This window comes from Falco naumanni, chromosome Z (assembly GCF_017639655.2).
Source record: "Falco naumanni isolate bFalNau1 chromosome Z, bFalNau1.pat, whole genome shotgun sequence".
NCBI lineage: Eukaryota > Metazoa > Chordata > Aves > Falconiformes > Falconidae > Falco > Falco naumanni.
The window spans coordinates 67,840,656-67,868,513 of record NC_054080.1 but is presented as its reverse complement, the minus strand read 5'-3'; the positions used below and the strand labels follow the sequence as shown (position 1 = coordinate 67,868,513).

At 38.7% G+C, this 27,858-nt stretch overlaps 1 protein-coding gene across 1 annotated transcript in view; it reads left to right on the top strand.

The window, feature by feature from the left end:
* ITGA2 (integrin subunit alpha 2) overlaps positions 1 to 27,858 on the top strand; it is a 70,780-nt gene that overhangs the window by 26,453 nt on the left and 16,469 nt on the right. Inside the window, exons 3-20 of the mRNA XM_040579992.1 lie at positions 2,759 to 2,868; positions 4,087 to 4,178; positions 7,949 to 8,063; positions 8,432 to 8,559; positions 9,689 to 9,837; positions 10,916 to 11,066; positions 11,495 to 11,660; positions 12,932 to 13,005; positions 14,454 to 14,592; positions 16,588 to 16,733; positions 17,465 to 17,608; positions 19,738 to 19,941; positions 20,727 to 20,863; positions 22,369 to 22,508; positions 23,491 to 23,642; positions 24,702 to 24,812; positions 25,403 to 25,485; positions 26,295 to 26,436. Of these exons, the coding sequence (XP_040435926.1) occupies positions 2,759 to 2,868; positions 4,087 to 4,178; positions 7,949 to 8,063; positions 8,432 to 8,559; positions 9,689 to 9,837; positions 10,916 to 11,066; positions 11,495 to 11,660; positions 12,932 to 13,005; positions 14,454 to 14,592; positions 16,588 to 16,733; positions 17,465 to 17,608; positions 19,738 to 19,941; positions 20,727 to 20,863; positions 22,369 to 22,508; positions 23,491 to 23,642; positions 24,702 to 24,812; positions 25,403 to 25,485; positions 26,295 to 26,436 (2,383 nt within the window). The remainder of the gene's footprint in view (positions 1 to 2,758; positions 2,869 to 4,086; positions 4,179 to 7,948; positions 8,064 to 8,431; positions 8,560 to 9,688; positions 9,838 to 10,915; positions 11,067 to 11,494; positions 11,661 to 12,931; positions 13,006 to 14,453; positions 14,593 to 16,587; positions 16,734 to 17,464; positions 17,609 to 19,737; positions 19,942 to 20,726; positions 20,864 to 22,368; positions 22,509 to 23,490; positions 23,643 to 24,701; positions 24,813 to 25,402; positions 25,486 to 26,294; positions 26,437 to 27,858) is intronic.

Genomic DNA, 27,858 nt, shown 5'->3' with positions numbered 1-27,858 from the left:
TATATTTGTGTTTAAAATTAGAAGGGTTTGTCTTGTGTGGCTTGCATTTTTCCATTTGTGCCATGCAACAGCTACAAGGTTAGTTTTAGGGCTAGCGGAAGTAAAATACAATTGTGAATATAAAGTTCTAGAAGTGGATTGGGTGTAAAAAGTGATGGTTCCTTGGCATAAATAGATGTCTGCCTTGGAATTCATGTTGAGGTTGGAGCCCACATGACTGGCTGAGCAGCATAAAGCCCATGGAGTGAGTGCAAATATGCATGCTGAAAGGGCAGGTTTCTAAACTCTGTTCATGGGTTTTGTCTCTAGTTCATGCCAATAGCAAGGGTGAGAGGGTTGTAGTTAGGCTGGGATATGGGGACAGCTAGTGCTCAGGGATGCTTCTCCTCCTTTTCTTCTCTCATTCTCACTCTGTAAATGAAACAGTGTGCTTTGGGCTTCAGGATAACCCATGGCTGCAGAGCGATGCCAGTGCCATGCAGAGATGTGTGGTGTTTCCTGACTGGATGGAGTAGAGCAGGGGGTGCTTCCAAGATCCATTAAGCTCATTCTTTGAACAGTAGCTCTTCTCCAGCAGGGACTCTGAGATATATTTGCCTTATGGAAAATGCAGGAAAAACATTAAAATATTTATAAATGTACACAGCGCAACGTTCAGCTTAGTTAATGCTGAAAAGCAATTCAAGTTTCAGGTACTACACATGCAGTACTGCCATCCTTTTTAAAACTGTTTTCCGTTTCCACAAAAACTGTTAGCCCTTTCTTTCTCCCATCCACCCCAGTTAGCATTTTACAACTGTAAATAACTCCATGGTACCTAACAAAGAGGCAGACTGTAGCACCATGTCTTCCTCCTGTCAGTCACCATTGATCCACTCCAGCCCTCTGTGTTACTGCAAGTGTTAGCAGGTTGTATCATCTGTCAGCACGTGACCAGTGGAGTAGTTTCTCATGAGTTCTGGTTATTTAGTCCTGAGCTATGGTAGTTCTGGTTTCCACTGTGCAGGAAAGGCTCTATGGCTCAGAAAATAACAAGAAGATCAGAGGCCTCCTCACAGGTAGTGTAACATATGCTGCATTTATATAGAGAGGTATTTATATGAACCAGAATTGCAGGTTTAGAGATGCTAAAAGTACATGAAATCCTGTTCTTGCTGCCTGCATAATCACTGTTTTTCAACAAGGTAATTGAGAAGAAGGTAGTATTTTTAAGATATTCTGACACATAGAAAGTAGAATCTGAAGTTACCCCCATCCAAACTGGTAAAACAGAGTAATATTATCTGTGCTTTTAAGTTTGTGTTTAATTGATATGAAATGAACTAAAAAAATGCAGTTAGCAGTATGTCTTTGAGAAAGCTAAAAAGGACTCAAACTCTTGCTTGTGCTTCTAAAACTGTCAAAGTTGGTTTGTTTTGGTTTGGTTTTTTGTTGTTGTTTGTTTGTTGTTTTTTTTTTTTTTTTTTTTTTTATCAATGCGTTTGTATTGAAACTAGTTTTAAAATTGCAGCAGTAAAATCAGATGGTCCCTGGAAAGTTAATATATATAGCAATTGCTTTGAAACATAATAACTTCATAAAATGTGTTTTATAGTGCAAGATATTTGCATTAGCTACCTGTAAAACTTTAGAATGACAATTTAGCTTTTAGCAACCTATTGACCAACTAAAAAAAGATGGCTTTTTATGAAACTCCGTGTTCTGTACTCTAGAGTCCCATTGCTTGCCCTTTTGTTGTCCCATAAATGCATGCATCACTACCATAGACTGTTCTGTATGAAAGAAAAGTCATATTGCTCCTGGAGCAAATACCCACAGTCCTTGCTTTCTAATAATCTTCCATTTTTTCATATTCTTTGAGATCACCTTCTTATGGTCATGTTTTGGCTTACCCTTATTTCACTGCATGTTAAACTATAAAGAATTGTCCATCTCTTCCAGCCATACACAGCCTTATACTGCCTGGTGATTTCACTCTCAGAGAGTTGTGCTGAAAAGTAGGTGTTCTTAAGCAGTGTTTCTAGGGGGTGAATGAATCCATTTTGTGAAGGCTTTCAGATAAAAATTAAAGGGGTCTTGAGAAGCAGATGTTGGAAGGGAAACCTTAGGGCAGATGAAGGAATGAGTCAGAGAAAGTGAATCACGTTGTATTGTAGGCACAAGTTACCGTAAGTCTTAACTTTCTTGTTCAGGATCAAATATTTCATGCAGCAGACTGTTACCACCTGCAGTATTTTCTTTCTGACTCAGTGTTGTCAAGGTGTGGTAGTGTTCAAGCTCAGACATAAGCATTGACTGTTGCTGAGCAGATCCTGTAGGAAATGCTTCTTATTGGTTAAAAGAATAACTTAAAAGGAATCAGTTAACCATTAACTGACAGGACAATAACTTTTTTGTCTCTCAGTCCCCAATGTGTACACTTCTAGATTTGTATGCAACTGTATATATTAGTATCTTTGCTATATTTATTCTGACACTACAACATAATATCACAGAAAAAACTGTATACATAGTTAACGTACCCTAATCCCTAGAGGCTTCTCCACTGAATTTGCCCCTGGTGAATCCAGTGTATTAACATGCAAGTAAAGCTTCTGAATGCCCGAAAGCTTCTGAATTCTGGAGAAGACTCCTGAATGCCTCAGGTGCTATATCTGATAAAAGCCTCTTTAACCTGTTACCTACAGTGTGCTGTGCAAGAATGCTGCTGAACTTTTCCAGTATCATTAAAGACTTAATGAAGCTCCTGTTACTTTAGGTTGTTGGTTGGCTCACCCTGGAGTGGCTATCCTGCTAACAGAACTGGAGATATCTATGCATGTCCTGTTGGTACATCCAAGACCACATGTGAAAAATTGAATTTACAAGGTAAGTTGTAATGAATAATGTCTTGCTACAATTGTTCAGTTTTTCCTTGTTTTTGTACCAGGCCAGTCAATCTTATTAAATCTTTTCTTAACTATCTCTCTGCGTAATCGCAGTGTCTGTGGGGGTGGGGGGTGGGGGTGTGTGAGTGAGCGTGTTGTGAGGACTCGGTGCCAGCTACTGGTGAGCCCCATGTGTATGTGAGCAAAAATCGGTGCCTGCCGCTGGAGCTGTGCTGGGGTATGGGTGCCCCAGCCTGTGGTGCCAGATGCTGGAGCCACTGGCCTGTCAGAGTCAGCTCCTGGAGCAACTGGCAGCTTTAACCTCCAGCCATGGGGCAGGAATGGTGTCTGTCCCAAAACCAGCTGCTGGGGAGGGACCAGGGAGGGCACCATGTCATTAAGGGGCTCTGTGCTGGCAGCTGGAGCAGGACCATGGGTCACAGCCCAGGGGCCTGGTGCAGGCTGCAGCAGGAGGAGAGGGAGGGGGTTTGGGGCAGGGGGGGAAGTGTCTGGATCTTCCCCAAAAGAGGTGCACATGTGTGTACGTTCACTAGCAAACTTTCATCTGGACCAGCCAGCTTAGGGGAGCCTCAGGTCCAGGCATCAGGTGGGTGGGGGTCCACACTGGGTATGCACAGGAGAACCTGGAAATGTGGAGTGCGTGAGGGACAAGTATGTGAGTGGATATGAAGCCTTTTCTGCCTCTGTATGTGTTTCCAAACTAAGTATAAAATGGGATTCACTTTTGGATACAGTGAAAATACGGGGTGAGGGAATGTGCTGAGATGCCTACTTTATGTTCGGTGTGTGATGCAGAGCATTTCTGTCCTCCACCACTCCTTCCAGGTTTTTCTCTAAAGCCTGATACTAGATACAGGAGTCCAGTGTCCTGAGGAATGTAACAGTAGCTGCTTGGCTGCAGCTACTCAGGCAGCCAAAAATACTCAATAGGTCAACTGTTTCTTCCTCTCTTTTGCCTTCAGCTCTGGCGAGGGCAGGTACTCTAAATGGCCATACTTAATTCATGTCTACAGTTAATGGTTAGCAGATTTTTGACAAAGATTAGCTTTTGTTTCTTTTGCCTCAGTTGTATGCAGCCATTTGGAAAAGTCATCTTAGATTCTGAGAAATCAAGCTTTTGAAAAGGAATTCTAACTTAGTAAATCGCTTCTACATCTTATTTACTATTCTGTCATGACTTATTCTCTTTTTATTTCAGCTTTAATAAATATTCCAAATGTGACTGAGATAAAGGAAGATATGAACCTTGGTTTGACTCTAATACAGAACTCAAAAACAGGAGGATTTTTGGTACGTATTGAGGATGTATTCACAACACACAGAAATTCCTGAGGAGAGTGAAGAAACTAGAATTCTCCGCATTTTTTTATAAGAGCAAGCCAAATGTATTTTATTATGTGGCATAGATTAATACATATTTTGCATATTTTAAAATATTCCATCCTGCCGTCATTGCTTAGGGTCCAAAATCAGGAAAATTATGAATTCACTCTTTTGTCATTATCTATATATGCTATGGAAGAACATATAATTAAAAGAGTCTGCAATTTAAGTCAGACAGCATAGGCAAGAGTATTTCCACCATGGACATCTTTAAGGAAATCTTATAAAGTTCTGATTATGCTTTCAAAAGACAGTATGGGATCTCTTTGCCACCATGTGCACTTGCATAGTGAAGTGTTCTGGGATTTTAGGATTTCTAGTCCCATGGATCTGCGATATGTTGAATTTCGTTAGTGAGCTGGAGGAAGATGCATTTTCTCTGTGTATATTCTGCAAACCGCTCTCCTTGGAACCTGTAAAACAGATTTCATAATTGAAAGGAAGTTCAATATCCTTTTTTACAGTCTTAACTGTAAGCATGAAAACTGCTACACTGTAGGTGGATTCCAGTTTGATGCATACATTGTGGGCATATGCAGTAATTAAGTGAAAAAATAAACTACAGACAAAAAACCTTTGAGGCTCACTTTAAGCTTTGTGGTTTTCAATTCATCTTCCTAGTAATCGCAAAAGTATTCAAATATTTATTATCTTTATTACCACATAGCGTGGTTCTCTGAGATACTTAAAAGTAGGTCTAATTCCAACCTTTCCAGCAGTTTTCTTGGAATTAATAAAGTTAATCATCACTTCAAAGTACAGCCACAGTGCTCTGCTTGATTGTTGGTTTAAGAAGATACTGATATCTTATGCCTAATACCTTTAATTGCCGTTAATACAGTGCTATGCATACCTTCTTCTGAGCAGTATCAGTAATTGCTGTGATTTAAAACACCTTATGCAGGAAAACTTGTATATTGTTGTAATACTTGAAATTCTCTCAGTTAAAAAGATTTTCCTGATCTGTTTGATTGACTCTCATTAAATAGCATAAAGTAACAACAACAAAAAAAGTTCAGTGCTAAGACATGAACTCGCTGGCAACAGGAGTATTTTTGACATGTGGAGAATGGGGTACTGGACGCAGGTGCTTATCTGTGACTCAACCTCAACAAATACCAAAAGCCCTGTGGCTTAGTTGTGGCAAGTATTAGACAACAAGCGAAAGGTGTCTGCTTGTAATTACAAGCTGCTGCCAGGCAGGACTTTCCTCCGAGATGCTGTGTGGCAGCTGGCCTCTGATGGACTCTTTGAGCTATGCTCAGGCCTTCCTCCTCCCAGCCTCATATGCTCCTTCCTCCAGTGGCTGCTTCTCTCTCAGCCTCCATGCGCTTGCACCAGTCTGTGCTGCATACCTGCGCTGCTTGGCCAGAGCGTGACCCAGCCTGGCGTGTCTGTGCCATGGCACGTGAGTTCTGCTGATTCTGCTGCGTGATGCCATGTGATGGCTTCTCACAGGTATCCCAAGTACAGGGTAGTCATTTCCACAGGCTAATTACATTTTTCTGAGGCGTGCTTAGCCCTGTTGGAACGGTGCTTAAGAATTTTACTGATGGCTAACAACTTTTTTCTGTATTTCTGATTGAAGTTTCTGTCCGTTTGTTGTTGGGGCAGTGCTGTGCCTTTATTTGAAAGAAACAGCTCCCATCTCCCTACAAATAAAATCTCCCTTCTGTATTTAACACCCCACAATCATTCTCCTTTGTCCTTTGCTTTATCAAACAAATAGTTTTTTGGCTGAAATGTGCTTTTTAAAATGCACCTCTCTCCAACACGAATGACTGGATCTATGTATTCCACATGAGTCTTTCCAGGATACTATATAGTGTGTTCAGTATTTCACTCTTTCAACTGCAGGTGCTTCTTTTCACCTGTCTTTAGGCCGTATTTGCTTTGTGTGCTGGCTGCATGCTTATGGTCAGGCAGTCAGCCAGTGCCCAATCCATCTGCTCCTCTCTCTTCCACTCAATGAGCTCCCTGTTTATGTCCACATTTCTTAACATTAGTCCTTAAGAGCAAGTCTGTGCCCCTTTCTAGTACTCCGCTTTTCAAGTTCATCAGTTCTTGATAAGTGATCTCCTAGTTTACCCCTGCATTAATGATACATCTTAAATGTCTGCCTTTAACAATTCTAGAACATTAGAGCTTTTCCCTTATTTTTTAAAGTGAAGATTGGCAAAGTTTATTGGAACATCTGTATTTTCTCCTCCAATGAGTTACCATTAATAAAAGAAAAATAGAAAACGGGCAAATAATATTGATCTAAAAAGTACTTTAAATTAAAAATAAAGACTAGTAACCCTCCTTCAGATTCATAGTTACCAATATAGATAATTTATTTTGTACCTCTCACCTCTGTAAATATCCGTCTTTTCCAGGAAGACTAGTCATGCCCCATGCAGCAGGTAAAAAGAGCACTTAATTCAAGATCAGATAACAGAGATACACTTCTTTTGTCTTGTCATGAAAATCTGCCATCTTATCAAATACATTAGGATAGTTTGATGTGGTCTGCTACTGGTAAATCAGTGTGTGATTTTACTTGTTTTCCATTTACTTCTGCCTTTAATTACCTTTTTTTCAATCTTACTGAGAAAAGAGTGATAGTGCTGTTCACTTTCTCTTCTTTTTTCTAAATAGAGTTGGTGCATTTTCTGTTTTCCAGCCTCTCCCAAATGCATAGGGCAATCAGACAGTGTATGTAATGAAGTTATCATTTCTTTCAGAACTGTTGGACAGAGGTTATGTTTTTAACTTGAGTTCCTATCATGACTTTCTTTTAAAAAGAAATACCCTCATGGTAGAATAACCGTCTCAGTATCTGTCTTTTTTGTCTAGGTACTTTTGTACCTATCCTTCTAATATCAAAGGTGTGGCTATTGTGCAAGCAGCTGGTTGATCCAGCTGAAAACGTTTCTTTTTACAGAGATCCTTCTCAGCAAAGAAGCAAGATTATTTTCCCGAAAAAGCAATGAAACATGCAGCTGAGGGGTACATGAGGCCAGGGCCAAACTTCTTGCAAGCTGCAGCTAAAACTGACTGTGCATGCTGTGAGGCTGTATCTTCACTGGAGATGATGATGAAATTTTAACTTGTAAATATTTCTGAAAAGTTAATTTCCCTTGGGAAAAAGGCTTCTCAAATTAATTAATGTGTGTGTGTGTGCACTGATCACAAAACTCTTCAGACTGATCACACTGTGGATAGCAATAGGACGTACTGCAAGAAATGCTCCTCCGAGTCTTAGCAGCGTCCTGCATGCTCATGGCTCTGATGCCACCTCCTGGTTAATAGAAGTACTTCTCTGCATGCTTGTAAGCGATGTGCAAGTACCAACCCCAGCTTTAAACCAGTAATCTGTAGAGCAGGTTGCTTAAAGCAGCGTATATTCCTTGCAGACCAAGTCACACTCCCTAGATGCTATAGCTGCATATAGTCTGTAAGGGGCCGTGTTGCAGGAGGCAGCACTAGAATGATCATGAATGGAAAATCCTTTCAGTGAAAAAGTGTATGAAAAGGGTTATGCTGTCACTGTGATTGCAAGAGATTTGGCCTAATAACCCAAGAAAGCTCCTCTGATCCTATATGCCTGTAATCCTGCTTATTGTGCTTTTGTATATGGATACGGTGAGACAAGTATTTGTTATTTTTATAGTTTTCTTTTTGTTGTTTTTAAGACTTGTGGTCCCTTGTGGGCACAGCAGTGTGGAAGCCAATACTATGCAACAGGAGTCTGTTCAGAAATCAGTCCAAGTTTCCAGATCCTAAGAAGCTATTCTCCTGCTGTTCAAAGTAAGACAACATGTGCAAAACAGAGTCAGTTAAAAAAATATATCAAACAAAATCAAGGGACCTTGTCTCAGAGACACTTAATTTGGGATTTTTAAAAAAAGTGTGTGCAAATAGCGAAGTCCTGTGATTCACACACAAAGCCTGACAAATCATGATCCAATGATGTTATGAATATGGAGTCACTTCTCTGAATTCACAGATTCAAAATCTGCATATACTTCTGTTGAGTCCTCACTCTGGCAAAACCTTCCTAATCTGAAGCGTTGCCTGTGTGAAACCTAAGTATGCTCTTCTGGATTTAGCCAAAGAGGTGTAAGTCTATTGAGGCTGAAAGTGCATTTAATGTCCACTTTTTATTTTTGTTTTAGAGTGTTCCTCTGTCATAGATGTGGTGGTGGTTTGTGATGAGTCAAATAGCATTTATCCATGGGATGCAGTGCGGGCATTTTTGAAAAAATTTGTACAAGGATTAGACATAGGCCTTAACAAAACGCAGGTAAGTCAAAGACATCTCTAAGAAACACCAAAAGAAAAAAAAAGGCAATGAGTTTTATTAGCAATTTTAAAGGAAACTAAGTGTGCTTTATTGTGACTACAGTGCCTCCTCCTCAAAGCCACAGATAATGCAGTTGTCCTATATCTTTCAATATGGTGGATTTTATCTCACAGCTGACCTATTTCGAAAGGGATTAGTAATTTGATTTAAAACATAAACCAACTAAAACAGATTATATCTAGGGGAGTCAGATCTTTTTCAAGCATTAGTTGTGAAAGTAATTAAAATATAGTCTGTGGTAAAAATAGAACAGATTTTTTAATGGGCTTTTCATACAACTCTTACTTTCCAATTGCTGCATCTTTTAAACAGGAATTTTTCTTCCTGGTTACTGTCTGATCTTTGGGTTCTATTTTCCTTTTAATGTGATGATGGTAAGGAAGATTTTATTGCCTTTTTTTTAAACATTTTCTGTCTTTACAGTTGTCCATTTTCCATAAACAGTTCTGGGACAAGAACTGGGGCACTGGAAATCTCTCTCCCAAAGGCTGCCTTCTTCCTTGGGCTACTTTGGAAGTGAGGTGCTTAAAAGCAAGGCTTCCTGTTCAGTCCTTTCTGAACTTCATCTTCAGCATCTTCTCTTTTTTTTTTCTTTCATACTAAATGTACATCCTAGCATACGTCATTAGCTTCACCTGTATTAAAAATAAATAGGATTTGCAGTGCTGTCAAGTAACTAACCTTTGGGATTTCCTTAGAAGATATGAGATTGAGGTGCTGTCAGCTTGTAGAATATTTTTTTATTTTCTCATTTTTCCCAGAGCTCCTTGTGTTACTACTATCCATCAGCTCTTCCAGAAGTAACCATGCAAACATTTAATGCCTACTGTTTCAGGTTGTTTGCATTAACATATTGTAGTCCATAATAAATGACATAAGGTGCAAGAGCATTTTAGCTTCCTTTGCTTTCCAAACGTGTCACTATCGATTTGGTTTATATATGTTAAAAGAAAACTATAACCTCATGTGTATCTTCAGATCTTTTACTACAACCTGATAAGTAAATGTTGTGATTCTATGTAACTGATTGTAACGTGTGATAATCTAACATAATTTCTTTATTGCATAGGTGGGTTTAATTCAGTATGCTAATGATCCCCGTGTAGTGTTCAACTTGAATACGTATCAAACAAAGAATGAGGTTGTTAAAGCAATGGAGGGAACATACCAGAAGGGAGGAGATCTCACTAATACTTTCAAAGCCATTGACAATGCAAGGTAAAACACATTGATGTTTACTGTGCAACTATTCAAACTTGCCTTACAAGGCAACAAGCACATCCTAAATTTCATTCCCACTGGGAGTGCATGTGCTCAGAGCCTCTGATGACATTCCCAGCACCAGGAAGAATCCTTCAGGTACATTTACAGTTCCCTATGCAGAACAGTACAGGGGTATGTAAACTAAACTTGCTGAAAAGCATGTCTTTAACCATTGGGTTAAACCCTATATTAAAGTAATTCTGGTACCTGACAATTGTTTGGGCTGTCAAAGATGTCTAAACATGGCAGTGCATCAAATACTGTGGACAAACTTTCAGGTAGGATACAAAACCATTGAAGGAAGTAAAATTTTTGCAGGAGTTCAGTGGTAACATTTGTGTTTGCAGGTCAGGCTTTGATTGATTGCAGAGAAAATAAAATCTCTTATCAGTTTGTCACTGCAACAGCGACAGCATGAAAAATACAAAAAACTTAAACCAATGTGTTATAACTCGAATATGTATACAAACCAGGTCTGTTTCTTAATAGGAAGATGCTGTTTTGTGGTTGAATCAACAATAGGACTCTAGGCCAAAATACATGCTGAATCAAATGGCCTTGAAAATTTTCTTTAGGAACAGACTCAGCCTTCGACAGAGTCAGTATCTACAGTAATATTGAGGAACCTATTATTTTGTTTGCCCTTGGTGGAGTCAATTCCTGGTTACTCTGATGTTGCAAAACAGTGATAGGTCTGACAAAAAAAACCTTTTTATTTAGAAACATTTGTACAAAAGTATATAGTTTTCCCTGGAGTGTACATTTCTGTCAGAAATACCATCCAGTCCCACTTGTGTTTTCACTTGTGGTTTTCTTCCTTGATTACATTTCTGATAGCTCTTTGAGCAGATATTTGAGAAGAAGCTATCAGGAGCATAACTGAAAATTCTTACTGCAAATTGTCAATTAACAAAGAAAAAAGCACTGCAGTGCACCTTGTTCTAAGTTAGTGATGGACATATTCATCACAGTATATATACTGAATTCCATCCATTATAAATTAACATGTGATAAATTCACTATTTCGTAACAGACAGTATGCCTTCTCACCTGAATCGGGAGGACGTCCAACAGCTACAAAAGTAATGGTTGTTGTGACAGATGGTGAATCACATGATGGCTCCAACTTGAAAACAGTGATAGGTAAATGCAATGAAGACAATATAACCAGATTTGGCATTGCTGTAAGTAATACTATAGTTATGTATATATATTAGCAATTTTTATAAGGTCGTTTTGCTGTGTAGGTATGACAGTGCATGTTCTGTGCATAAGCTATATATAATGCATGCATTGTTACACCGGTGAGACTGAAACTAGGTTAAATTAATCTTTATAAACTAGTGAAACTAGTCTGTAACTGGCTGAAAAATTAAAAACAGTATTACCTGAGCAATTTTGGTGGTTTTCTCCTTTGCCTTGATTTATGTATTTTTCCTGTCTGAATGGTCCCTTGTATAGGAATACAGTCTGATAAACATTTCAATTGTATGAATAAATGTAATTTAATTGGGTTTTTATATGTAGAATATTTACTTAAATAATACAGAAGGAAGTGGAGTGACACCATGATTTCCTTCACTCTTCTTATTTTGTTCTTCATTTACGCAAGGTTTTGGGCTACTTAATCAGGCATGAACTTGATACTAAAAACTTAATTAAAGAAATCAAAGGAATTGCTAGCCATCCAACAGACAAGTATTTCTTTAACGTATCATCTGAGGCTGCACTACTAGAAGAAGCAGGAACGCTTGGAGAGCGCATTTTTAGTATTGAAGGTAAAATACTCAATGTCTCTAAAAAATTAGATAAGAATCTCCCAGCTGATGAGCTAAGAATTTTATTTAGTTTCACCTTAATGTAGTACTGTGAAAATGAGGGGCAGCTGAAGTCTACTCCCTTTTCCCCAGGAGGGCTCTGTTTTGCATAGGTGTTCCCCCCAGCTACCTCACCCCTAAGGAGCCTGAGCTTCAGGTTATTTTCAGCAGTTTGTGGGTAATATTCCACAGCTGCTGAAAATTATGTCAAGTCATCGGCTTCAGGCATCCACTGGAGGTTTGTCCATAAGCATTCAAATGTATTTGGAGCTATTACCAACAGGAGTAAAAGTATCTTTAAGCTTGTCAGATTCACCTGTGTGAATGCTGAGCAAGTGCAAATTTAAAAAGCAAATCAGAAGACTAGGTTGCTGATTACAGAACTGAAAAGCTACAGTAATGCAATCTGTGTGGCACATACCAGGCTCCATCCTTAGCATCACCCCAGTCCTCTGTGTACTCTTTGGAGGAAGGTGCTGAGAGGCAACTCAGAGGCACTTCATCCTCTCAAAAGCCAGCTTTTTAAAGTCAAATGTAGACTTGCTTGAAAGACTTGTGACCTGTCCTAAGGGGCTTTTCATGGCTGCAACCTTCCTGTGCCCAGGGAAATCTCCCTTCTCTTTCTTTGTTTATTCTTTACCATCTTTTCTTTACCAGGCCCATGCTGCTAATCAAGTCAAGGGAATAGGTTGAGCTGCCTGTCTTGGGTTTTGCTGAGTACTTCTGTCAAATTCCCATTACCCAAGCCCTATCCATCTAGTTTAAGAAATATTCCTGGCTATCACAGTATATTTCAAAACAATTAGCACAATTTTTATAAGTGCTATATGAAAATAAACATTCTGTTTGAAAGTTGTGAATATACAGTTATTAAAACTGCTAATTTCAGTGTATTATTAGTGCTTCCTAGGAAACATAAAAAAGGATTAGCCACAGTGACAAGACTGTGCAGATTGATTCAAACCATCTTTATCATCATCTTCTGCCTTTCTTTGGAAGAGACTCATAGCGTAATGTCTCCATCTTACCAATTTGCCATTAAATCCTCCAAATGGTCTACAGCTTATCAGCTCTCATATTTCTTTTGTTTGTAAATGTTGGCAATGTTTTAGCAGAATTAGTGGATTTGGAAAAAATAACAGTCCCTATGTACCTACACTCAGAGGCAGCAAGATTGGATCTGTTGTGTGGTTCTTACAGGGTTAACCATGTGTGAATGTTTGTTTTACCAGGTACAGATCAAGGTGATACATTCCAAATGGAAATGTCACAGGTGGGCTTCAGTGCGTATTACTCAAAAAAAAAGGTATGTGAATGTAGTTATGTAATGGTACAAATAGATGTCATTACATAGACATGAATGCTTAGAAGTGAAACAAAATAAGACCAGTAAAACACAATGGCCAATTTTAAGATTTTTTTACAAGCAGGAGAATGTCCTATTACCCTTCTTATTTTTTTTTACTTGAATAACACAAAAATTGATTCTAATACACGGTGTACATACCTGAAATGAAAAAACATACATTAGTATGTGAAGCTGAGTAACAGTTTCTTTCGCGTAATGATTTTGAGATGTTCTAATCCAATGATTTCAGTATTTCTGAGTTCACGTAGATGAAAAATTCAATTGCTCTAAGTTAGTATTTTGCAGTTGAATGACTTCGAAGAATTGAAACCATATTGAAAAGCTGGTATATTTCTAGGCAGTCACCAAGATACAAGTAAATCAAGTCTGAAAAGTATTTGTCTAATATTTATAAATTTAATAGTATTTGTTTAAAGCATATTTCACTTAGAAATTACAAAGAATAATAGATCAGATATATTTTTCATGCTGATCGGTTTTAAGATTGTCTTGACCCAGTAGGTCCTTTTTGTAAAATTCAGCTGTGGCTCAAGGAGTTTTCAACTGAAAATGCAGGGAAGTTATTTCTCATAGCCCTTAAAGATGAATGAAATATTTTTTAAAAAGTCTTCTGTATTTGCACAAATTGAAGTTTTAATTTACCAAGCAGTTGAAGCTAGGAAATGACAAAAATTAAGAAAGATTTGGGGGGTTCTTCAGGAAAATTACACATTCTATTTTTATTGCCTTTTTCTATAATGGTATCTCAGTTCAGTACAGAATTTTAATAACATGAATAGTCTAAACTAAGTTCGTTCTCTGTGTAGCAGTCTTTAAGATGAAGTATTTCTGTATTAAGTATTCTATATAATAAGCCATATTAATTTGGATTATAGATTTACCTGTCTTCTCAAAGACACCTTAATTAAAAAAAGATGAAATTTTGTATCTTTTTCCATCAGCTTTTGTGTACTGTCATTGTCACTTTTGTTGTGAAAAAAGGGGCTTAGGCTTTTTCTTACAGTTTTAATTGTGTGGTCCTCAGATTTCTGAGATCGTGAGTGCAGAAAAGCATAGACTGGGCAAGCTAAACCCCAGGGTGGACAGGTTTAGGAAATTATCAGAGTGTTCAAATAAACCTATCTGATCTTGAATTGCAGTGCCATGGGAGCTAAAGCAGTCACTTACCCTCTTGTAGTAGAGGGATGATAATCCCTCTTAATAGGTCAGTAAATTCCTGCATGTAATTGGAAACTATAAGCAGCTCTAGTCAACTGCTTGCAGTCATTGTACTGTACCATCACTGCCTTAAACACAGTGATGTAGGACACGTATGGTGACTTCAGCTTCATTCACACCTTTTCTAAAATAGGTTTTTCTGAAATGTTGATTTTTGTTTTTGAAAGGATATTCTGCTGCTGGGTGCTGTTGGGGCCTACGACTGGAGTGGAACAGTAGTTCAGGAGTCTTCAGACAGAGTCACCACCTTTCCAAGCCATGTGTTTGAGAAGATTCTCCAGGACAGAAATCATAGCTCTTACCTAGGTAAGGGGCTGAAATACAAATCTGGAAATGTATCAAACCTTTAGCAAGATACTAAAGAACTTGGAAAATTCTGCTGTAGCCAGACTCTGTTAATAACTGATTTGAGAATATTAAAAGAATTTTGCATCCAAAAAGATTTTATTTACTGGTCAACAGTTCATTGAATGAATTCTTTATTGTATTTTTAAAATTCTATTCATATCAGTGCGGTAAGCTGAAAAAAAAAATCAGGCTTTGTCAAGGAGACATAACAATTCATGGGATCTGAAAAGGCTTCTTCGTGTATTGTACTGATCATTATGGGTACCTTCTGTTTCAGTGTTTGTATGTACTTCCCCAGTTACATGTGGATGAGAATCTGATTGACTTTCTATCATTTCATCTGTGTTCACTCTTTTCTTGGCCTTTTCCAGTTTGTTTTATAGTTTTTTGAATATTGCTGCAGTTTTACAGAGGTCTTATTTATAACCCACATATGTTTTTGTGACCTATTAAAGCCAGTTGATTTGTCTTCTCTGTTCATTGAAATGTTTTATGCAAACCTACAACATGCCTGCTCTGGCCATTCATCTCTGAGGAATGCTAGTATATAAAGCACCTATGACTTTCTTATCTTTGAAGTTATTTAATGCATGCTATTTCTGCAATTAGCATGCTCTTTTCCATATGGCTTAGCATTACTTGCATCCAACACAACAAATACATCTAAACATAACCTGACAAGCAGTAGCATTTTTCCATGTGTGACCTCTTCAGACTTTCTACTTCTCACTTTTCTAGAATAAGACCTGAAAGATCGGATCGTTTCCTTTCAGCACTTCTCCACTAGGCACTTTTAAAGTATTGGCCTTAATCTTTTAGGAGAAAACAATGCTACTGCTTTTTCTGTTCCTTCATTTCCCTTCTACCTCCTTCTGTCCCAGACTAAGAACTCTCCATACCAGCCCTCTCTGACCAGCTTGGGGGAGCCCAAACAAAAGGGCAACTAACCCATCACAGCTTGCTAGACTGGCCTCTGTCACTGTACCCTCTCACTTCAAGTGGCTGTATGCTGTATTAATTGGAAGTGTCTGGCCTTAACTTGCAGAATAAAATCTTGTTTTGGTGTTGCTTGTTGAAATTCTAGTCTCCAGTGATGTTCTCTCCCTAGAAAAGCAGTGTCTAAACACAAGTATTAGACTGGTATACGTAAAGACCAGGGCATAATCCTTTTAGACTGTGCTCCTCACGTTGTCCTGCAGCTTGCTAAAGACCTGCATATTCTGACCAGTCACAGGGATTCTGTTATTCAGTCTAACTATAGTCTTTATAAAGGATTATTTTGTTTTCTTTCGTTAAAATAAGTCTCCTGTAATTAAACCACAGAAATGTAAAATATGTAGTAATGCTAGATTTATATTGCTAATACGTGTTTAAAATATTTGCAGGTATTAAAAGATGTTTCCTGAAAACAAGTAATGTTAGAATAATGGGAATGAGGTTTAAAATGTTCAAAGAAGCTCAATCAACCTAAGCCCTTCAGTTGACAAACTATTAATATAGCCTGTTCTATTCAGCCAAAGCACTGGGCTGTGGTTTGGTGAGCTGTGGGAAAATGCACTGCAAGCTTTGCAAAAGCTAGGTGCTCCTCCCTAGTTTGAAGGCTACCCCCAAATGTTCATCTTACGTTTCTCTTACTTCTTCATTCCAAGGATACTCTTTGCACTCTGTTTCCTATCTCCTTTACAAGCACGGCATTTTTGTGGTCTACATTTTACTGAGTAGGCGGAACTATTGTCCATGCTATTCTGCAAACCTGCTTCAACTTGATTTGTGTGTTATTGTTCTCTCCAGAAGACTAGTGAATCTTATGCATGTGTGACAACTTAATTTGCCGTCTGGAAGCATTGTTCTCTGCGACTAACATACCAGATTGACTCACCCTCAGTGTCTTTATGGATAACCAGCTGATGACATGGTCTCTTACACATGTTAAATGTTGGCTTCTCTCCCCAGGTTATTCTGTTGCTGTTCTCTCAACTCCGAGCTCCATCTATTTTGTTGCTGGCGCACCAAGGTCCAACTATACTGGCAGAGTAGTGGTTTATGACGTTGACGGCAATGGTAATATCGCAATTGTGCAGTCCCAGAGAGGCGAGCAGGCAAGTATATTTTGGTCATGAATGCAGATTTTGCAGGCATCTGTTTTTATTAACACAGCAGTAAATCGAAAAGCATTTGTTTTGAAAATTCCTCTTTCTTGCAATGCATTTAGAATCCACTTGAACTTTTCTCTACCACTAGATTATTTCAATGAGGTTAACTGTAACTCCTAGAGTATTTTAGGAAGTCAACTAATTAGTGGTAAAAGATAATATACAAAGCCACTTAATGTATCATTCTGTCAACACTCCTAATTGGGAGAGACTCAGTGAGCTCCACTCCGTCTGAGAAGCTGTGAAGTAGATAATATCAAAAGAGAGATTTGGAAGCTCATTCTCTTTTACTTCATTTGGGAAAAAAGCAGTAAGTTTAGATAGTTTTGATTTTTTCTGTTTGTAAGACAAATCTGACAGTAAATCAGGGGTTGGATTGTTTCATGTGCCCTGTTTAATGTGAAAAAATATACCTCCCATAGCTTATTTTCTGTTTGCATTCTTATTGCCAAATGGTAAAAGCCATAGCAGCAGCTACTGGACAGAAACAGTGGAGACATGGTAAGGATATGATTCTTCAAACAGTGGAGTATATTATGTAGTAATTTCATTCCAGTGGGCAGTTTCATTTATTAGTATTGGACTATTTCTAGGTCTAAGTTTTCTGAGTCAGGTGCTCAAACATTAAGCTTTACAAAATCCACATACAAACATGACTCTCTTACTACTGATTTCAGATTGGCTCCTACTTTGGCAGTGTAGTGTGTTCGGTGGATGTTAACAGGGATTCTGTGACAGATGTGCTGCTTGTGGGTGCACCGATGTTTATGAATGACCTGAAGAAAGAGGAGGGGAGAGTATACATGTTTGCCATCACAAAGGTAAGAGTGGCACTGTAGCAAAGCTAGAATTGCCTTCCTGCCTCGCCGTCTATGATAAGTGATGATACTTTTATTTGCAGCTGGAGGGATTTACTCTTGTGCCCTGGGCTACAGTTTTACCAAGGAAAAAGCAGTCCAAACTGCAACAGTACTTAGTGGCAGTATCTGTTGTGTTAAATCTGAGAATGATCAGAAGAATAATCCCTGGCCCTGCAGCAACTGGTACAGCAGTCTCAACTCAAACCAGCATTGCTTAGGGCTAACGTCTTTCAAAGCAGATGGGCCACATGCATGTTAAAAAGCCTTTGGCCCTGGATCTCTTCAGGGCCTCTAAGACACTGTTAGTGTGTCTTCTTCAAAGTATTAGAAATATTGCAAGTGATGTTTTTTTAACCAGAAGTGGAGCCTGTACTTTTCCCGGAGTGTGGCATCAGGGCAGGGGTAAATGGTGCCAAGCCTGCCTGGTTAGAAGACTGCAGATGGAGCCCTTCCCAGTGTGATCTCGCCTATTCTGCTTTTCAGGAGCAGCTGCAAACTTTCCCCAGAACTTGCTTGTGCATGTAATCTGGGAATAAGCCAGCTGGAACAGACCAAAATGGACTCACTAGGCAAGTTAATAGCTAAGCACAGTTAGTGACCAGGGGCCTGCTGCTCTAGGTGGCTCCCCAGTCTTGGTTTTAGGCACTGTGCTAGGCACTGTACACAAATATAATACAAGGTTGACCATTTCTCTGAAAAACTTAGCTCAAGGCTTTCCTTAATGAATTTTTTTCCATTTCATTTTGGCAAATCTCGTTCAACACCCAACAGTATTCCCAAAACAGTTCTAGTAAATGCTCTTCTGCCAGTTTTCTGCATTGTTTCATAGACTTTGACACTGGATGGTTGCTTTTACTCGTATTGTCTCCTTTCTTCAGTGAAGCTAGTTATCTGTCTGGTGCTTGAATGACTGTATTTTTTACTCAGACCTGTAGTAGGTGTTTTCAGAATGTCCGTACTAACAGTCATGAAGTCTCTGGCACTTTTGAACAGTCTCTCAATCAATTATTGGATGTCTGGATATGCAAATTAAATTAATACCTGCCTTCCATCAGGGAAACGGAACGTGGCCTTTTTACTAGGTAAATTGCAATCAAATAAATAGAGAGGAAGGACCGTCCTCTTCAGTGGCAGCTTACAGTCAGATCATCCTGGAGAAACAGGAAACTGTACCCTAAAGCAGTTCCAAGATAGATGGAGGTGCTGGAAGTGGTATGGCTGGAAGCTGACATTGGTCTTTGTGACTGTGGAATTAGACACAAAATACAGAAGAGAAGAAAAATTGTAGGATTTTATTTTCATGTTTTGAAAACCAAATAAATGGGAAGACTTTCCTTACAACTTTTAGTCTTCATCAAATGTTAGGTTTAAAATTACTTAAAAGTTAAGAATAATTAAAGAATAAACTTTTATTATTTTTTAAAGAACTTCGATTTGTGCAACTTGTCCATGTTGTGCAAGTAATATTTTTCTAGTAATTTTTAATAAATAACTTGGCTGGTATTTCTAAAGTGTTAAGCACAGTGTGATACTGAGAACGATATTTGCCAGAGAGTTGAATTTAAGCTAGTGCAAATGTGATTATTTAACTGTAAAGATCTTCAGTCTTTCTTCATTGGCACTGGAGAGGTCAGGAGTTTAGCATTTGGACACATGTTTTTTGCATTAGTTTAGTTAGGAAATTCCATTTCTGTTTCAAAGAATTATGTCCAGTTACATAATTTCCATTCCCTCTGCATAAAAACTGGTAATCTAAAACTGGAAACTGTATTTTTCAATGTATTGTGAAACTTTCAGAACAGTCAGATGAGGACAGTGAGAGCATTTAAGCCTCATACATATGGTCATATTTGCTGTTAGTGTTTTGCATAGCATGCTTTGATTTTGCTGTGTAATGCTTGCCAAGACTCTGAGACATAATGCAAACTGAATGGGCAATACAATGGGGAAGGAATTCAGGGTTGAGCAGTCCAAGGGGAATGTACTGGAAAACAGAAACAAAAAACAATGCACACAGATACTACTCCTGTGTCTAATCTGGTGCAATGATAGCTGTGTTTTTGCTTTTTCTTCTTTTTTCTCTTTTAAAGGGAATTTTGGATCAACAAGAGCTCTTGGAAGGTCCCCAGGGTACAGAAAATGCTCGCTTTGGATCAGCAATCGCAACACTTGCAGACATTGATTTGGATGGCTTTAACGATGTCGTAATAGGTGCACCACTGGAAAACCAGAACTCTGGAGCAATTTACATTTACAATGGATATCAAAAGACTATACGTACCAAATATTCTCAGGTAAATAACTGTTGTGTAATGCTGCACTCAGTGCCTTTGGATATGCTAGAGGAAAACAGAAGGATTTTCTATCTTTTAATTGGCTACTATGTCATCTTCCTAAAGGCGTACTGTTATTCTCATATCTTATTTTACGTTTTGTGCCTCTCTTACTTCAGCTGTCGGCGTGCCATTGTTGATGTTGTGGTGCTTACAACTGAAGCGTACAGAGGAAAAGGACTTGCAAGATGCTTTGTCTGAGCCTCTTACAATTTTTGGTGCCTGCATATGAAGTCCTATACATTTTTTGACACCCATTATTCCATATTAATAATTCTGTAACCATATTAATGAAGATTAGATAAATCCCAGCTCTGTAAATTACGAATATTAAAGGAGAATACTTTCAAGGGCCTTTGCTTACCCTATATGTTAATATAACGGTAATTTTAGTGCTACTTTCCATGCAGGCTTCCTGGTTGCAGAAAGTATTTGCTAGAAGTCTTGTTAAGCATCCTACTGAGTTGCTCAATGTGAGATAGAAAAAGTTTCCAGTAAGTACTAGCTAATATACAGCAGTTAGGTAGTTGATCTACTCCCAAAACAGAAAAATCTAGTCCATTGTCTGCTCCAACAGGGGAGGAAAAAGTGCTTAAAAGCATCTGAGACAACATCCATAAAAGCATTTTTTTAAAACAATACATTGTGTATATGGGCAGTATCAGTGAAAATCTATTGTTTAGGCTCCTGTCTACAGACTTAAGTACACTTGTGGCAAACTCAGTAACCAAACTCTTCTTTCCCAGAAAATTTTAGGGTCAGATTCTGCTTTTGGACAACGGCTCCAATTCTTTGGAAGATCAGTAGATGGCCATAGAGACCTAGATGACGATGACATTACTGACGTATCAGTTGGTGCTGATGGAAATGTGGTTCTGCTATGGTTGGTAAACTCATTTGGAAAGGAAGCACTTAATGGTTCAGATGCAAGTTGAGCACTTAGTTAAACAGCAAAACAAACAAAACAAAAAGCTCTTTTGTTCCATGTGTTCGGAGCTAACACACTTATTGCCTCATCACTGCTATTACAGCTAGCTGAAAAACAGCATTAGACTAAACCTCTTTTAAGCATGTATCATCAAACCATCAGAAGTCAAGGCAGTGTTGGGGGCAGAGCCAGGGCATGTGGGGGGAAGCCAGGTGGTGGGTGTCTACTGGGAGGGACCTGGGCAGGGATGGAGAGGGCCTGGAGATACTCCTGCCCACTGTGCTGTGCAGGCACATGGTCTGGAGGGAAGGGGCAGCAGCAGGGAATGGGGCTCATTTGAGAGTATTTGTAACAGCAGGTTGTACTTCAGTAACTGCAGTATCATTCTGATAGCTGAGCCTGAAACAGATGAAACCACTTCCTACACAACCTGTGGGACCTTTACTGGCTGGTAGGCTGATAAGGGGGAAAGAGTTGTCCTGCAGGGTAAGAACAGAGAGCAGTGATAGTTGGCACTTCTTTCTGGCCAGAAACCCATCTCTTCTATTATGTTACCTCTGCCAGAGCAATCTGAGTTCTTTCACAAAATAAAGAAGAAAGGCTTCACAGAACCCAAATCTTCTGCCTCCCTAAGTACTATGTGTTTTCCACTACTTGCTTGAGAAGCTAAATTAAAACACAAGTTGCTTTCCTATCCGTTGCTTGTCTTCTCACTTGAGGCTTCCCATTTAAGAAGAAAAACAGTACTGAATTGCTCCTTATTTCATAATGAAACAAGAAAAACATTACTAAATTGCTCCTTATTTCATAATAAAGCAAGATTATTAAAAATGAATGATCAGTTTGGACCATTGACCCACAATGGAACTGCTGCTGGTGCTGGTGGGATTTTCATTAAAGAAAGTTACGCTTCTTGGAGTACCAGCATTTATTTAGTTATGATTACTGAAGATGCTCATCTTTCTTTCATTCTGACATTTGGTCTGATTAATGAGTTTCACTTTTGATTGAAGTGTTTGTTTTTACATGCAGGGTTCCTTTGAAACTGTTCTTCAAAATCTTAATTACATGAAAGTTGTTCTGAAAAATAAAGGTATTAATTGAAATGAAGAATTACCCTTCTTTACCTTCCCAGAGGAGCAGAATAAGGTTACTTACTGGGAAAACAGGAAAAAGGCTTCATTCTCTGTTATCATAAGGGAAGGATTAGAATATTAGAATAAAGACATTGATTATCCATTAATTTGAAATGATAAATTATTTATTGTTATTAATGAAAACTGCTGTATCAACAAATTCACATCTATGCAAAGAAAAATAATTTTAATGGTGCCATTAAAAAATGTTTACACTGGGAAATACAAAATCAATGTCACATTAACAGATAGTAGTAGACAACAGCTGCTATGTTACCCAGTGCTCTTGAAAATCACATGTAACTTTTTAAAAATATTTTTCAGGTCACAAAGCATTGCAAATGTGTCTATAATCGCCTCATTTAAACCTGAGAAAATCAGTCTGCTGAACAAGAACACAGAAATAACTGTCAAAATATGTTTTCAGGCTACATTTCGACCTGCTAAGAGAAATAATCAAGTGGGTAAGGGTATTTCAGTGACTTGTCTTATACTAGTTTCTTTAAAAGTTCGTTATTCAAATGAGTAGTGGAAATTCTAAACATGTATTAGTTTGAATATCAAGAAATATGGACTCAGGATAAAACTTAAGTGCTTGAGAATGTGTTTTTAAGACCTGCTTTCATCAGCTGGCTCCATAATCTTTGAGAAGTGAGGAATTAACAGGATAAAGGAGAGCTGTATCCTTGCTGTTCAACAAATGCCAGAAAATTTCATTAGTGAGAGGCTGATTTTTTTTTAACCTGCTGGTTTCAACAACAGACTGCAGACTTTTCTTCTCTCTTCTGAAAAAAAAAATAATAATCCATAGGCTCAGTACAGATGTCAATGGGGAGAAGCTCTTCTTTTCAGAGGACAGGAGAGCACCAAATACTTCTGAGACCAGCACTGGACTCTCATGAAGCTATTTAGTTAAACGTCACTGATAACACCAGTTGGACTGCTTCAGTGCTGTGTATAGTACCTTTAGAAACTCATGATTGTAAGCTGTAAAATAATGGTGAACTTCCACAGCATATTAGTCATATTATGAAGAGAAGAAGACAGAAATTATTATGTGATTGAAGAGAAGATGCAGATTCTTTATAGTCTCTTTAGACTTCAGGGATATTGTTGTATGGCCCCTTTATCTAGCATAATCCTGGCCCTGCTGACTGGCTTCTTGCCTGAGATGCAGGCTCAGACATCTGCAGTAGAGGCTGGATTGATTGCCATTTAATGTTCTCTCTGTGGATAAAAACTTACATCAGGATTTAAACATGTTTGACTGCTTTGGAAAACACAAGAGAAAACTTTTTCATTTTGAGACTGCTCTGTGTTTAGCAGACTATGGAAAAAGTAAAATAGTGTGGTTTACAAAGCCTGGTCACTCTGTAATGTTGAGTATAGTAATGAGATCATGGGCAGTCATACTCAGCAAAAGATGTACTGTTACTCTTCTTGTAGCTATAAAGTACAATGCAACATTGGATGCAGATCTCCAGTCCTCTAGAGTGACTTCTAGAGGATTGTTCAAAGAAAACAATGAAAGGTACATGCAGAGGGATCTTGTGGTACGTCATGAAGAGAATTGTGTTCATGATGTCTTCAGTGTACTGGTGAGTGCAATTGCAAGCAGTCTTATGTGACAAAAATGATCAGAGGAGTATGCTGATGAATTTTATGTCTGTAAGATGAATTCCATGAATGGTGCACTCAAAACGCTTTATTTTCTCAAATCCCCCACAACTGAAAAATACTTAGTAATATTCTGATTTCAAAGAAACTAGTAACTGTGAAATTCAGCACAGCTTTTTAGGATAAAAGAGGCAGTTCCTAATTATGTAATTCAGCTCTGACATAACACAGAGCCCATAGTCCATAGTTTCAATAGATTTTAATTTCCCTCTGAGTAGGTTCTTCTGTAAGATCTAAGGCATACATGCAAATGTATTCTCTCAAACTAACAACTTTTCAGGCAGACTTCTGGTACATGCTAGCCCTAGGTATACATCTCAGAAAAAAATTAAAATAAGCAAGTCTCCAGTATCTTTCTCTAGAACCAAAGACCAAACACAGCCCTGAGAGTTGCTTTAAGCCCCCTGCATGATGCTAGATCAGGTAGAGGACCTCAGTTCCTGTGCAAGTATCTTTGACTTGATCATATTTAGTGCCATTGTGGAGCCATGAGCCACAGGGCTAGAAGAGTATTCATCCAGTACTAAGAAACAGAGGAGACATGAGGTATATTATGTTCTAATGTCACTCGGGCCCAGCTGCATTCTGTGATGGTAAGGCAGAGTGGACTAGGAATTGGACTTCTGCAGCCAGGTGAGAATGAAAGATACCTGGTGGTGGCTTTTGAGGACCAGCTTCTGCAGCTGCAGAGAATTTGTATGTTCCTTAGTACCAGGAGTGACTGTGATGAACAGAGTCTCCAGGAATCCTAAGAAAATCAGTTTTATCATGGAAATGGCACTAAAAGCTGTTTAGTAAGGGGAGCCCACACTAGGCAATCTCACAAAATTATTTTGGTCAAGAAATGAAGCTTTGTACTATTACTTGTTCTTGTTTAGAGCAAGTATGCTTTTACTATGCGTTCTCAATTTACAATAGAATTACCAGTTTTGCCCTGTCAGCTGTGCTTTGAGCTATCATCAGAAACATGTGTTTTACAGGAACCTTCAGATGCAGTGAATTCACTTAGTTTGCGCATTGACATTGGCCTTGCAAATCCTGGCTCCAGCCCTGTCCTTGATATATATTCTCCAGCAGCTGTGGCCTACAGTGTAAGTATGCAGACTTAATTATCAAAAAATGCATGGCTATACACATGTCCTTAATGTGTGGGCCCCACAAACACTAATGTTCTAGTTAAGTCACTGTGCTGAAAGCAGACACCTGCAGAGGTGTCTTCTGCTTCCCTTTATACCTTTTAAAGTATATCTTAAGTTTATGTTTAAGTTTTGTTCCTTTTAGTTAAACATCTATATTGCATGGGCTTGCTCACACACATGTACATCAGCCACAGTAGCATAACAAACATGCTGGTTGATGTGAACTTCCAGGTGATAGAAAAGATTAACTATTTTTCTTTATCCTACAATAAAAGAGTACATAAGAGAGAGATTGAACATTTTGATTATATCACATTTATTGTGGGTTAACCATAACCTGCTTGCACTGTTCTTATGGATCAATTGACATGTAGTAACATGTAACTCAGTGTTAACTTGTTCATGTGTCAGAGTTTTTAATGGCCTTCAGAGGATCTGCAAACCAAGAGCATGCTTCACCTCAAAAGTGTTTGCACTCTAGTGTCTGTACGTAATTTTTAAGTTGAGCTTTGTCATTCAGGAAATGTTTTTTATTTTTGTAGATTCCTTTTATTAAAGACTGTGGTGAAGATGAACTTTGTATCTGTAACCTTGTTCTGAATGTTCAGCAGAAGGCAGATGATGGGTAAGAACTGAATCAGTGGAATAGTTGGGGTTGGGTGTTAAGTTTTCACCAGTTGGTTTGTCTGTAGGCTTTGGGTGAGTTTCTGGGTGAGAATGCTTTTCTAGTTCAACATCTACTTAGAAATAGCAGGGGTAAAAAAAACCTGCGTTTCTGTCTAAATAACTAATCAATGAAAAACTGGTGTGATAGGAACACAGCTACAGAAGTAAGACTCTTGTCAGCTTAGACAAACCCAAGTTTTGGTAACTTAGGGATAAGGACCCAGTGAGCATTCAGAAGAATTGTGGCTGGCTGCTGTTAGGAAAGGGAGCGCACTGGGAGAGCAGCAGGAGCTGCAGCAACCATTTTGGTCCCTCCTGTAGTGACATTCCTGCAGGAGGCTGTGCCACTGGGAAGCTGAGGTCAACCATTCAGGCAGTGCATATTCCAAGTCCATATGCAGATACATGCATACGGTATGCAGAGAGACAGGGCTGCTTCTTCCTGGAGCTGCCATCTGGGTCTGCTGCCTACTCTCTGCCCACCTTCCTACCAGGGTAGAGCCCTTGAAAATTTACCAAAGTGACTTTGACCATACATAATCAAGGTCCTGCACTTTGAGAAGACACTAATTCCATTTGGTTTTAAGAAACACCATCACAAACTTTCTTATGTCAACAGGTTTAGAAAGCACAGCGTTTAAGTGTGTAGAATGGAGGAAATGTCTTGCTGTGCTTGTTATTTGTTGTTGGCTACAGGCAAGGCATTTTTACAATCCACAGCTGTTGTAGGACCTCTGTTTACAACAATGGACTTTTATTTTCCAACAGCAAACAGCAGTTTGTTGTCAGCAGCAAAAACAGAAGACTAACGTTCAACGTGAAATTGAGAAATAAAAAGGAAAATGCATATAACACCAGAATCCAGGCTACATTTTCAGACAACTTGTTTTTCGCTTCATCTTCTTTACCGGTACGTGATACCCAACCTCACTGTTTCTGTTACTGCCACTGATTTTTTAGTTTCTCAAATAATTTTTTTTTTTTTTTTCTAGTGGTGCCTATCCCAGGAAAGAATGTGTGTGCAAACTTCTCTCCCCCCAATTTATTTTCTTGGATACCAGAATTATTCCCTTCAGCATATCAGTTTATTTAGGTCAAGGAGAGACACTTCCAACTCAGCATAAAAGTTGGCAACCTGTTGAGTTTGACCTCACCTCAGTATTTCAGTCATCTTTTCCTCACTTTGGGCCTTGGCACCCACATCATCTTGACTCCCAACAACATGCCTGAATGCAGTTGCTGTGCCACAGGGAATCTGTATTTGATAAATCAAGCATGTAGCATCGACGATGTGCCCTTAAAGCACAGACTTTGGATCTACAAATAGTATTAGTGCCAAGGCCATGTGTTCCAACAAGACAGTTAATCAGACTGAAATGATTGCTATACCAGAAGCTCTTCTTCTAATGAATTTGGTCTTAGAAAAGCGAAAATAAAGGAATTATACACATTGTTTTGGGGAATGCAGTGAATATATAATCAAGTGTTGCTCCCAAACAATTAATGGAGGATGAAATCCAGGCTTCAGTGCTTGGCTTGTGTGGTCAGGCTGCTACTGGAGAGGTGCATGATACTCCTAGGGGTGAAATCCAGAGCAATCCCTAGACTGAAAGGAAAGGAGGATAGGAACATTTATCACTGCCCGAGAGTAGCATTTTCCTGAACAATCAACTGGCAGAAGTACTCCACACAGCGTTCAGGGTGCACGTCTACCTCCCCATCCTGTTGTGCAGCAAAATTGTTCATTCCATTCATGCCAAAAGACCACAGTGGAACTAGGATTTTCTTTAGCTTTAAAAGCCAATTTGCTTAGAAGTATTTCAGCCTGCAAGTGAAGTGTTTGACCAAAAATATGCCTGCTTCAAAGCAGGAAGAAAAGCATAAGTTGAGAATGTATGTGTGTTGTTTTGGGGTGGGGACTGTAGCATAATTCATGAATGGTAAATGCCTGCTAGGGCTGCTTGTAACAAAAGGCAGTACATTTTAATTAATTCTTTGCAAAGTGATGATAATTGGCTATGATCAACAAGTTTGTCTTTGATGTAGGGTGATGACATGCTAAATATTCTGCAAAGTAGTAAATGAACTCTTACGTATTGAAGATTTCCCTACAAAAAGTATAGTAGAGTTCCTCTCTGCACCCTAACTTATACAGTGAGAGTGCATAACTAGCTCTCAGGTTGTGTAAATATGTCTGCAAAAATTCAGTAAAACTGCTGTAAAAAAAGCCCTGTAGGAGTTAAAGTTGAAGTTGACCTGTATTCTCCAGCCTGTATTCCTTCTTCCAAGTCCAGCACAAATTCTAAGATCATTACAGATCACCAGAAATCGC